General features: G+C 40.4%; 1 protein-coding gene across 3 annotated transcripts in view; it reads left to right on the top strand.

Annotated features, from left to right (window-relative positions):
* Positions 1-12,207, top strand: part of LOC122802629 — a 1,172,105-nt gene that overhangs the window by 28,927 nt on the left and 1,130,971 nt on the right. For all 3 annotated transcript variants that reach the window (XM_044072319.1, XM_044072318.1, XM_044072317.1), the window contains exon 2: positions 3,195-3,329. In XM_044072319.1, the coding sequence (XP_043928254.1) occupies positions 3,195-3,329 (135 nt within the window). The remainder of the gene's footprint in view (positions 1-3,194; positions 3,330-12,207) is intronic.

Below are 12,207 nucleotides of genomic sequence, written 5' to 3'. Positions count from 1 at the left end.
CAATATCACTTTTTAAGAAAGAACTTGCTTACCTTTCTTAAATAATGTCTGTATAATGGCACTTCTGTCTTCTTCCTCGTTCTTCCTTGATTACTGATGTACTCTGCATGGATGCGGGACTTGAGTTCCCACACATGCTGTGCAGTAGAAGCAACGGAGAAAAGATGATCTCCTTTGCTGCTTTTAATGTTTAAAAAGTCAGAATTTTACAAGGGACAGCAGAGCAATACAGGGAAAATTGGAGTATGTTTGTATTTCTTTAGTTTTGCAGAACATACCTGATTTTTTTTTGCATTTTGCTGCCCCTCAGCATATGCCCGTAGAAAGTCTGGCTGCTCAATGGTGTTTCTAAGGCTGGACTTTTTTTTCTGTTGGCAATATGCTCAATTTACAACTGGAACTGTGGTTAGGCTGCCCAATAAGGGTCTGTATTAAATAATCAAAACCCCCCTTCAGTGAACAGCATTTCATCGGAAATGCCGTTAATTGAATTCCACTCTTGTGGGAGGCTGTGCCTCCCCCTGCTAATTATATATACCAACTCCGAGATCGCACTACAGTGAGGAAAGGGCAAATTTTCCAGTCTTCACTGTACCGTGATCTCACTATGACCGGTTCAACAAATGGCACATTCAAAGTAAGTGCACTGAAAATGCTGTTTGCTGAACTGGAGTTTCAATGAATTGATAGGAACCTGTCGAATAAGCAAACTTAAATTGCACTTATGTTTTCTTCCCTAAGAACTCCGTACCATAACCACAGCCATAAGTAATGATGCTTCTTTTCCTCCCCTAAGGAAATGTAGAATACAGTATTTAACACTGCAACTTTTCCTTTTACAATGAAACCCAGATCACCAGCTACAGACACCAGAAACATTACATCCTTTACTTCCTTGAAGTTTGTGTGCTGTTGGTTAAAATATATATACATTTTTCACATATAAAGCACTGCAGCAAGTGATTTGCTTGGTCCCTGCTGATGGAGTAAAAAAAAAAAAAAGGAAGGAAGGAAAAGAAAAAAAAGTCCTCTGTATGCTACACATTCTGAAACTTTTTAAAAAATATTTTATATATTTGTTAATCCATAGAATCTCCACAAACCATCTGACTACTTTTGTGCCATTATGAGAGAAATTGCGGCTTTGAGTATGGAGGCCCCCACAGATTTTTTTTGTATGTGTGACTATGTGTACAACTGGCATTCTGTATGTGTTTCCTAGCAGCCAAGGGAGGGTGTACAAGAAGTGTAGTGCTGCACTGCCCCTTGTTTACACAAATGACATGTCCCTTCATACAATAGACTTAACCCTCCACCATGTGAGCTTCTTGTCTTCAACTGTTCATACCTAGAGAGGTTCTTTAGTCCATATGACATACCCCCCTTTTCCACCCAATGAAGGAAAGGAAAGGAAAGCAGACAGCAGCTTTGTAATTCCTGTCCCTTCCCATACAGCCCTGTCATGTCTAGACAACTAGTTGAACATACATTATTGGTGGTGTAGGTGGACTTAGTACTTGTGTAGCAGTGGTACAGCCCCACAGGTTATTGCCTCTGTGATGTCACATTTTGGAAAGAGACACTTGAAAATTAATGAGGGCAGAACAGGAATAATACAAAAATAGAAAGAGAAATGATAAATGTAATTATTTTGGGTTTATAGTTCATAGTTATATACTAGGCTAATGACCACCAGGGCCTTTATAAGCCTAGCCATGCAATCCAGTCTAATTGTACCCCTGTGCATCATGTGCGTTTATTAGGAGGGGGCATGTTTGTTATGTGGTGGTGGTATTTTAGTTAGGTACAGGAAGACAGTAATGCCCAATCAGAGACATGGGGTCAGACCCTGGGTGAATTTCCGATTTCCCATACATTGGTCAAGGTTGTGCTTAAATAGGGTTAGGGATGGCCTCTACTTCACATGGATGGGGAGCCTGTTCGAGAGCTTGGGAATTCTCCATAATACATGTTTGTCTCACCAGTAAGTCTTATTTATGCCACAAGCAAAATTTAAATCCTTGGATCAAGTGGTTCTGATGCTGTTTGTTTTGTGGATGTGCAAATGTTCCATAAAAGTTGGATCCAAGAATGCCTTGTACACCAGCCAGAGTCACCTCTCAGTAACCTGTAGGAGACAGCTTATAGAGATAGGGCTTTAAGTTGAGCCATTTAGGAGAATGTTTTTATACCCTGGATTATTTGACTACACTCTGGCTTCCTTGGACCTGGATGCCATGCCCTTACGTATAACCTGGGCATATAATGACTTTCTTATTACCTTGGCCACATATTGGCCAAAGGCCAGTTTACTGTCTACATTTGAATCCAGATCCATAGGTTAACTCTTAAAGGTATCTTATTGATGGAGTAATTAGCCTGGGTGGCAATTTTCCTAAAAGCACTATAATGTATTTCTGAGAACTGAGTGTAATGGGTAAACCAAAGACTCAAAAGCTTGAATATGTTAAAGATCTTGAAATAACAATAAATAAGAAATGTAGCTTTATACAGCATGTGAATAATTAACTATAGAAGACAAAGTATGAGCAGATGCCTTCTGAAAGTCCTATTTTCTATATGCAATGGTGTTCTGACAGGCATCTTTAATGGGTAAGGTAAGGACAAATTTAAAATCTGTAGGACTGATTTGGAAACATTTATTGAAAAGGAATGGAAGAAATTAGAAAATGTGCTGTTTAGTACACGTAATAGAAAAGAGAGGTTTGGGTTACAAGGACTAAAGAGCTGGATTTATATTCAATAAATTACTGAAGACAGAAGGGTGATTTGTTTCTGGTTTTTCAAGCCTTGTGGCTGCATGTGAAAGGGGGTGGGAAAGAAACATGAAGAGTGGTAACAAGAAGTAACCCAGATCTATGAATTGTGGTTCTAAACAGAGTGGTAAGGAACTGAAATAGGCTGTCAGGTATGGGCAATGGAACCAAAGAATATTGGAAAAATACATGGGAGAATGGAAGTTCAAAGTAATATGAACAATTGTAAAGGTTTCAGAATGACTATAATATGTACTAACTGCTGGCTTTCTAAATATGGGGTACGTTTCTTACAGTGATGGATGGCTTTGTATTAATTTTTCTGATGCTTTTTGTGACTTTCTTTTACTGTGAATATATTGGTGTTTAACCACTTATTATTATATCATAATCTACACTCTAAATATTTCTTTTTAGTTTCAAAATCCATGCAGTTCCTGCAAGAAATGGGTGACGGCGATTTTGAGCAACAGCAGCATCAACAATCAACAAATCCACTGGAAAAACACTGATCCTCCTCTGTGGCCAAAGGAAGAATGGGAAGTTGCTAAAGTAAGAAATACCTTTAGGCAATAGTTTGATACTACTACTTTTATTTACATGTATATTTCAAGTTTTACCAGATAGTTGCTTTTCTTGGTTACCAGTGTTTTGTTTTCAAGTTTTATATATGAATTTTACCATCCTAACTTGACTTCACCTGCTCAGTATTTGTTAGTTTGCTACAAAACAGCTCACCTTGTGGAGCTCTCTGTCAGGAATATTGGGTGAGCAAATGGGTGTTGCAACTAAGGAAATGATTCTTTTGAGCTGGGAGCTGCGGTAGCGTTGTCGCCTCACAGTAAGACGTTGTCCTGTTCGATTCTCAGCTAGAGCGTCTTCTGTGTGGAGACATACGTGAATGGGCGTACCTTCGTTGAAGGTTGTGCATCAGGGCCGTCAACTCGGCACGTAAAAATCTACTGCCAATCATTAGCGGACCGGAGTTCCGCTGTGACGACCCCTAACCGGGAAAAGCCGAAAGACACAACAACAACACAGGATCTGAATTGCCTAGACATAGTTAAGACCTTGTTAATTTTAATTTTTATTGGCTGCCAAAAAACACAATTTCTAGAAAATGGAAATCAAAGTCTAAACAAACTGTATTTAAAGTACTAAATATTTTATCAGATAAAAGAACTAGAAGTGGAGCTCTTTGAAAAGGGAAGTTGCAAATTACATAGAAATAAATGGAAATTGTGGGAACAATACATGCAGAATAATGTTCAGAGAGAGGAGTGATGTTTAAGAGAAGGCAGGAAATGAACAATTTATGCAATGTTGGACTGATGATAGTTATAAAAAAGACATGATGTATAATGCATGTAACTGTAAACCTGGGAATATGGTTTGTTTTATGTTTGCCTGTGTCTTAAGTGATAATTTAATATAGGTGTTTAACAAAAAAAACAGGTTATCTTATGCTTACTTCTAATCTTTCTACTTGTGAAGCCAGCTTTTTTGGTAGAGATGGATAAAACACTGACTATGACCCAGGCAGTCTGCGTTTGATAAGTGGATCCAGTACTTGCTTGAGCTGGCTTGGAGGAGAAGAAGGGTTATGTGGCTTAGCCTGTTTGCCTTTCTTCGGGGGCGAGGGGAGCTTGTATCTCAGTATGCTCTCCATGGTTGAATCCTTGCAGAAGATTGGGGAATCACACAGGGAGTGCTGTCTGCAAAGGGTACAGGAACAAAGGTATGAACATGCGTTGCATCCTTCCACTCTATTCATAATCTCTAGGGCACTATAGGCATGTGCAGGGGGATGTTAGGGCTTGCTGTATAAAAATCCAGTGTCCTACCATGTGCATGATGGCTCCTGCTTCTGGTTTGCCTGAATGTCACACCAGTGAATGAATAGCTTGTAGGGCTGTTGCCCCATGGAATGAAGGATTTCATTGGGTGTAGAGTTATGACTGTCAATGGTGAGTGAAGAGGATGGCAAAAAATAATCTTTCTACTTGTCCTTTCACCATCTACCAGCCACAGGAGTCAATCAGATGTTAGCTATAGCACCTTACCATTTAATGTGAGACTTCTCCTACCTCATTATTTATTCATCAGTGCTGTTTGTAACGTCACATACATTTATATTTTCCTTAAGAAATGGTGTTTTGGTTTTCCAAGATGGCTGCACACTGATCAACAGCTTAACTTTAGCCCCTTCCAGTCTGAAAAAAGAAACTGAAAGACAGGGGCCAGGAGCTCGGTCACTTTTAGTAAATTCAGTTACTGGCTAGTAAGTACACTGTCTGGATGCCAGCAAAGAAGAAACTAAGAGATCTTGAAAGAAAATCAACCAGACAAGGTGAAGGGAAAACCATGACTGTGAGGAATCTTGCAGCTGTTCCGCAAAAAGAAGTTCAAGCTCCAGCTGTGGTGCGATACATAGTTTATAGTAATCTAGAGGAAAAAAGCAAGTCATATGAACGCAGAGCTGATTAAAATAAATGAAACGTTGAAGGAATCTATCAACTCAAATAATAAAAGGATGGAAAAATGGAAGCTCTTTTGACCACCACATTGCCACTGTGGTCAGAAAGCCCTTCTATGTGGCACAGCTCATTACTAAGGGTTTTGCATCCAGGAAGAAAGAGGTCATTGCCTCCCTCTACTCTTCCTTCATTAGGCCAATCATAAAATACAATGCCCCATTTGGCATGTACCTCACTAGACACCTGCAACAATTGGAGAGGCCGCAGAAGTACCTCACAAAGAGGATCTTAGGCCTTAAACACTTGTCCTATATGGGCAGACTAAAAAAAATCCAACTATTCTCTGTCTCATATCGCCTTCTTACAGGCGATCTCTGTTTGACTTACAAAGCCATGGTCTGACCCAGCTCTGTTAGAAATGCTACATCTAAAGAAATCCCAATCCCGCTGCACCAAATGCTTCAGAGACCTCAACCTCATTACCACAATCAACAGAACATGCTGGTAGGACCGGTTCATAACCCAGAGACTGCCCATGCTATGGAATAGATGTCTCACTTCAGAGAAATCTTGATGAGTGGATGGGAAATATAAAATTCACCCCGGGGATCACTCCAGTGGCTCTACTTGACAGAGACAGTGGGAACTAAGGTCAGGTGACATGATGCCAGGGTAATCATATGGGCTAGGCTTGTAAAGGCTGCAGGGCCATTAGCCTAGTACACACCTATGAACCTATAAGATATTCAGATGAGCCAATAAAACTGCAGAAATCAGAGGTCAAAATGAAGAAAAGACTGGCTGAGTATGAGCCTGCTCAAGAAGAGATGGTTCATAAAAAGGTAGAATTAGAAGAGGGAATATGTAGGGAAAATGAGATTTTCTGCCGAACCATCAAAACTAGAAGGAACATACAGGGATCATTTATTGAAAGGGGACATCATGTTGTGCTACAGACATGGCCATGAGAAAGGAGCCACGATAGGTATTAGTAAAGCTGCAATCCAGCAGAATGAGTTGATCCTTACAAATCTGTGGCAAAAGTACAAAATATTAAAAGCTGGATACAACAGAGTATTTGTGGCAAATAATAATTCACCGTACACCAGGCAGAAGAGAAATTTATTCCAGCAATTGGGGAATGACAAGAGGCAGATGTGAGATTCAAACTGCTATATCCACCTTCTTCAGAATATTTATTCTGGAGGATCAAAGTCATTTTTTTTATGCAGGACAGGTTAAGGAGGAAATACAAAAGTTTATCCAATAAAAAGTGAGCTCTCAAGCAGAAGGGGACTGCCTCTCATTCTTCTAATAATAAAGCACATGGAGAGACTTTGCCAGTGAAACATTTTCCAGTGTTCCAAAGGAAAATGCTTGAGAGACAGAGAAAAACACAGGAGTTGACTAGAAGAACCATAGTACCTTCGAAGTTAACTAGAGTCTGGAGTTGGGAGATGAAGATGAGCAGGAAGAAGACCAACAACACAGAAATTAGTGAATAAATGTGAGAATACAAGGACTCAATATTATATGTGAAATATGGTTGTACAAAAAAGTGGAAAGAATGGACTTTTGTTGACTTTGTTAAACTTGAGGAGAACTGAAAGGTATTTGCTTCATTTCAGAAGGACACTAAAGGGAAGAGAACACTAAGGAAAAGGGTAGCTGTAAGTAAAACAGTTTCTGTCCTTAACAGTATTGCTATAAAACTTTTCATGATATAAATTGCAATCATGTTTGCTCATATGCTAAGTTTTGCCTGCAAACATCAACTGGACACAATCTGATTTAAATATACTTTTCTCTGCACTTATTTAAGATTAAATAGGTGTAGATATTTGATTCATTAAATATTGTGCTCCCTATCTGCAGTTAGTTGCCTGAAGTGTGAAAAAAGTGTAGCCATATGGGCTCATTGAAAGTTGTTAGACTGCTTTTGAAATTCTGTGTTATTGTTAGCCTGGGGGGTTCTGCTTGCATTAAAATCTGTGTTGGTCACATTTCTAGTAATCATTTTTGCTCATCTACTGAATTGTTGGCTGCTGAGATTTGCCTGCAAACATCAGCTGGACACAAGCTGATTTTAAGTATACTTTTCTCTGCACTTATTTTAGATCAGATATTTGTAGGTATTTGAGTCATTAAATATTGTGCTCTCTGTCTATCTGTAGTTAGTTGCCTGAAGTGTGAACAAGTGTAGCCATTTGGACTCATTGAAAGTTGTTAGACTGCTTTTGAAATTCTGTGTTACTTTTAGTCTGGGGGTTACTGCTCGCATTAAAATCTGTGTTGGTTACATGTCTAGTAATCATTTTTGCTCATCTGCTGAGATGTTGGCTGCTGAGATTTGCCTGCTAACATCAACTGGACACAAGCCGATTTAAGTATACTTTTCTCTGCACTTATTTAAGATTAGATATTTCATCATCATCATCATCATCATCATCATCATCATCATCTTTCGGCTGTTCCCGTTAGGGGTCACCACAGCGGATCATTTGTTTCCATTTCTTCCTGTCCTCTGCATCTTCATCTTGCTCTGTCACACCAACCACCTGCATGTCCTCTCTCACCACATCCATAAACCTTATCTTAGGCCTTCCTCTTTTCCTGTTACCTGGTAGCTTCATCCTTAGCATATTTTTCCCAATATACTCAGCATTCCTCCTCAGCACATGTCCAAACCAACATAATCTTGCCTCTCTGGCTTTGTCTCCAAACCTTCCAACCTGGGCTGACCCTCTAATATACTTATTCCTAATCCTGTCCACCCTCGTCACACCCAGTGCAAATCTTAACATCTTTAAATCTGTCACATCCAGCTCAAACTCCTGCCTTTTTGTCAATGCCACTGTCTCCAACCCATATAACATAGCTGGTCTCACTACCCTCTTGTAGACCTTCCCTTTCACTCATACTGGTACTCGTCTGTCACAAATCACTCCTGACAGTCTTCTCCACCCACTCTATCCTGCCTGTACTCTCTTCTTCACCTCTCTTCCACACTCACCATTACTTTGAACTATTGATCCCAAGTATTTAAACTCATCCACCTTCGCCACCTCTACTCCTTGCATCCTCACCATTCCTCTATCCTCCCTCTCATTCACACACATATAGTCTGTCTTAGTCCTGCTGACCTTCATTCTCTTCTCTCTAGAGCATATCTCCATATCTCCAGGGTCTCCTCTTCCTGTTCCATACTCTCACTACAGATCACAATGTCATCTGCAAACATCATAGTCCACGGGGACTCCTGTCTCATCTGTCAACCTGTCCATCAGTGGATATTTGATTAATTAAATATTGTGCTCTCTATCTATCTGCAGTTAGTCTCCCACCCTCCCTCCCTGTTCCTCCTGTGGTGTTAATCTTGGTGGCTTTGGAATTGCTCATCCCTGCTGTAAATCTGTTTTTGGACACTCCTCCTAGGCCCATCTCATTTGCTCACTCAGCTGAGAACAGTGAGATCATATTTTGATTTCAGATACTCCTACCAGTCCATTCTCCTCTGCTGTGTACAGAGAGAGCACTTGGGAAGGACATCCCCTATAGTATCTTAATCTGCTCTGTTCCCTCCCTCTCCACAAAGAAAAAAAATATTGCACTTCATCTGCTTTTACTGTATTTGTGTTTCTTCCTACTTTATTACTGTATTTTGCTTTTGCCTCTTCTTAAAAGTACTCAATTGAATTTATTCTGCTGCATTTATTACTGCTTGGTAGTAGCCTGATTAAATTGTAACTGTTATTCTAAGCCTTTTTGTTTAAGCACTTGGGCTTCAAACCAGTTGTTTTCATTAAGAAGGTTTGCGATCTGCACTCTTGTGGGAGGAGAGGTTAGATTCTGCCCTTCTCAGCTTGGAATTTCTGGTTATAGGCTTATTGTGCCTGCTTATTTGAACTGTTTCTTTCTGAAATCGGTTCGCCTTGTTTGCTGTAGCATAAACTAGATTCAGGCCTGCTGAATCTAGCTTTGTTTGTATAACGAGCACTGATCTAGGCCATCTTTTTTGAAGAAGGTTTCTCTGCACCCTAGTGGTAGGAGTGTGCAGTTAGAACTTGTCTGATTGAAGACTGCTGGAACAGGGCTCAGTTTTGAGCTTTTTAACTGGTCAATTAGGTAACTTGTTTAAATCAGTTTTGCTCGTTTTCTACTTGTTTTATATATATATATATATATATATATATATATATATATATATATATATATAAATGCACTTTATTCATCTGCTTTTACTGTATTTGTGTTTCTTCCTACTTTATTTTGCTTTTAAAAGTACTAAATTGCATTTATTCTGCTGCATTTATTACTGCTTGTTAGTAGTCTGATTTAAATTGTAACTGTTCTTATAAGCCTTTGGTTTAAGCACTTGGGCTTCAGGCCAGTTGTTTTACATTAAGAAGGTTGTGGTCTGCACTGTTCTGGCAGGACAGGTAGCTTACATCCTTTTAAGTTGGGAGTTGCTGATTGAAGGCGTAGTGTCTGTTATTCTAAAAGTGTATTAGTTCTGGTTTAAGCACTTGGGCTTTGGGCCAATTATTTTACAGTAAGAAGTTGTGGTCTGCACTCTTGTGGGAGGAGAGATTAGATTCTGCCCTTCTGAGCTGGGAATTTCTGGTTATAGGCTTATGGTGCCTGCTTATTTGAACTGTTTCTTTCTGAAATTGGTCCGCCTTGTTTGCTGTCACATAGACTAGATTCAGGCCTGCGGAATCTAGCTTTGTTTGTATAACTTGAGCACCAATCCAGGCCATCTTTTTGGAGAAGGTTCCCCTGCACCCCAGTGGCAGGAGTGTGCAGTTAGAACTTGTCTGATCGAAGACTGCTGAAAGCTCAATTTTTAGCTTTTTATTTGTTAACTGGCGATTTGTTTAAATCAGTTTACTCAATTCCTACTGTTTTATATATATATACATATATATATATATATATATATATATATATATATATATGTATATACACTTTATGCATTGCCGCTTAGCTAGGGTTAAACTACTCCCGGCACCATAGTCTGCTCCTCAAATTTTCTCTTAGCTTAGTTTTAGCACTCAAATCTGTTTCTTTAAGCTCAGCACTTGTTCAGAACTCATTGTAAGCACTAAATAAGCTACAAATTACTACAGCGCTCAACTTTCCTCACTTGTCTAGAGGAAAACAGTTTTTAGTACTTAATAAATAAGCACCTATCCAGGCATGTCTAAGGGTCAGCTCCCAGTGTTTTCTCCTGTCTACCTGATGAATCTGGGCATCTTGCGGCAATGCAGCAATTGCCTCATGTACACAGACAACTCTCTCCTCCTACCACCTAACACTACAACCTATGAGAGAGATGCACTTGACTAGACAGTCAAGAGGAGAAGGTAAACACTTGCACCACACCACACTCATCATATAGTCCCTCAAAACCTACACCACCAAAACACACACACACAAACACAAAATGCACACCTACATTCACAGAGGCTCTCAATAAAAATCTGCCCAAGCAACAGAGACCTCCAAAGCAGAAACACAAGCAACCTCCACCCCCTAACACAACCCAAATGACACATAGCCACTCAACAACAGCCCATAAGGCACAACAACGTACCCAACACTCTAGTCGTAGGTGACTCTGTAGTCAGACACACTGATGTTCCACTCACCAGGCTAAACAAGGATAAAGTTACTGTCAGCTGCCTGTCAGGTACCAGGATCTGCCACATAACGCACATGCTCTGGTCACTCCACAACAAGTACAAATATGACTCTGTCATTGTCCATGTTGGTGTGGATGACCTGAGATGTACCTCCCTGGACTACATGAAAAGAGACATGGAGGTGCTCTCCGATCTTGTAGCCCAGGCAGATGTGACCCTAGCCCTGAGTAGCATCCTGCCATCACACAGAATGATACCACAGTACAAGGACAAAATGACTGAAGTCAACAATTGGCTAAGCTTCTGGTGTCATTCTAAGGGGATCCAGTATCTGTCTGCCTGGGATGACATGATTGACAGACCATGATGTTTTGCCAGAGATGGCCTGTACATATCACCCTTGGGATTCCGGATACTGCCTAAGGCTCTTGCCACCCCTATAGTGCCTTTTTTTAGGCAAGGTTCAAATGACAAATTCAACACTGTAACAGGTACAAGCAAGCAAAAATCTGAGGGTAATGCTACTCAGTGCTAGAAGTCTAAACCTCAAAATGCACTCACTCGAGGCACTCCTTAAAATGGAGAACATCGACATCTGTGCAGTGACAGAGACCTGGTTCAAGGCTCCAGAGAGTACCCAATGCATTACCAGGCTATAATTCATACCACACTTTTCGGCCACCTAACCTGGATCGAAACACTAAAAGAGGAAGCATGTCCATATTCATTAAGGATATCCACACCTCCAGGCTAGTTGCTCAGCATAATGCATCCAAAATTATCCAAGGGCAACTAACTCTGGGCAAGACCACAATCCAAATTGCAGCTTGCTACAGATCCCCCACCATGCCCTAGGATTCCCACTCCTCATTTCTTGATACACTGGAAAATATTAGGGTACAACCCAACACCCTAATAATGGGCGATTTCAACTACCCCACCATTAACTGGGGAAACTACTCATGTACCAACTCTTTTGCTCAATGTTTTTTGGAATTCATCATTTCCAATGCCTTGGATCAACTACCCCCACCAGGGGCAGCAATATCCTAGACCTGGTCATTACCAACATGGGTGACTGGTGTTCCACACAAGAGGTCAATTCCTCGTTGGTCAGATCCGACCACAAGCTAATCACCCTAGACATCCACATCCTGCCCCCACCCCCCATTAGGGAAACCACCATAAAAAATTTCTCCAAAGCCAACTTCACGCTTCTTAAGACAGAAGTGGCAAACTTCACAACACCGATGCAGATGGACAATAGAGGAACGACTGCGGAATCCTACACAATAGCACTTTATAAGC

Source organism: Protopterus annectens, chromosome 5.part0, assembly GCF_019279795.1.
Source record: "Protopterus annectens isolate FY-2018-M chromosome 5.part0, PAN1.0, whole genome shotgun sequence".
In the NCBI taxonomy this organism is placed as follows: Eukaryota; Metazoa; Chordata; order Ceratodontiformes; family Protopteridae; genus Protopterus; species Protopterus annectens.
The sequence above is the reverse complement of the archived record's forward strand: the minus strand, read 5'-3'. Positions and strand labels throughout refer to the sequence as shown.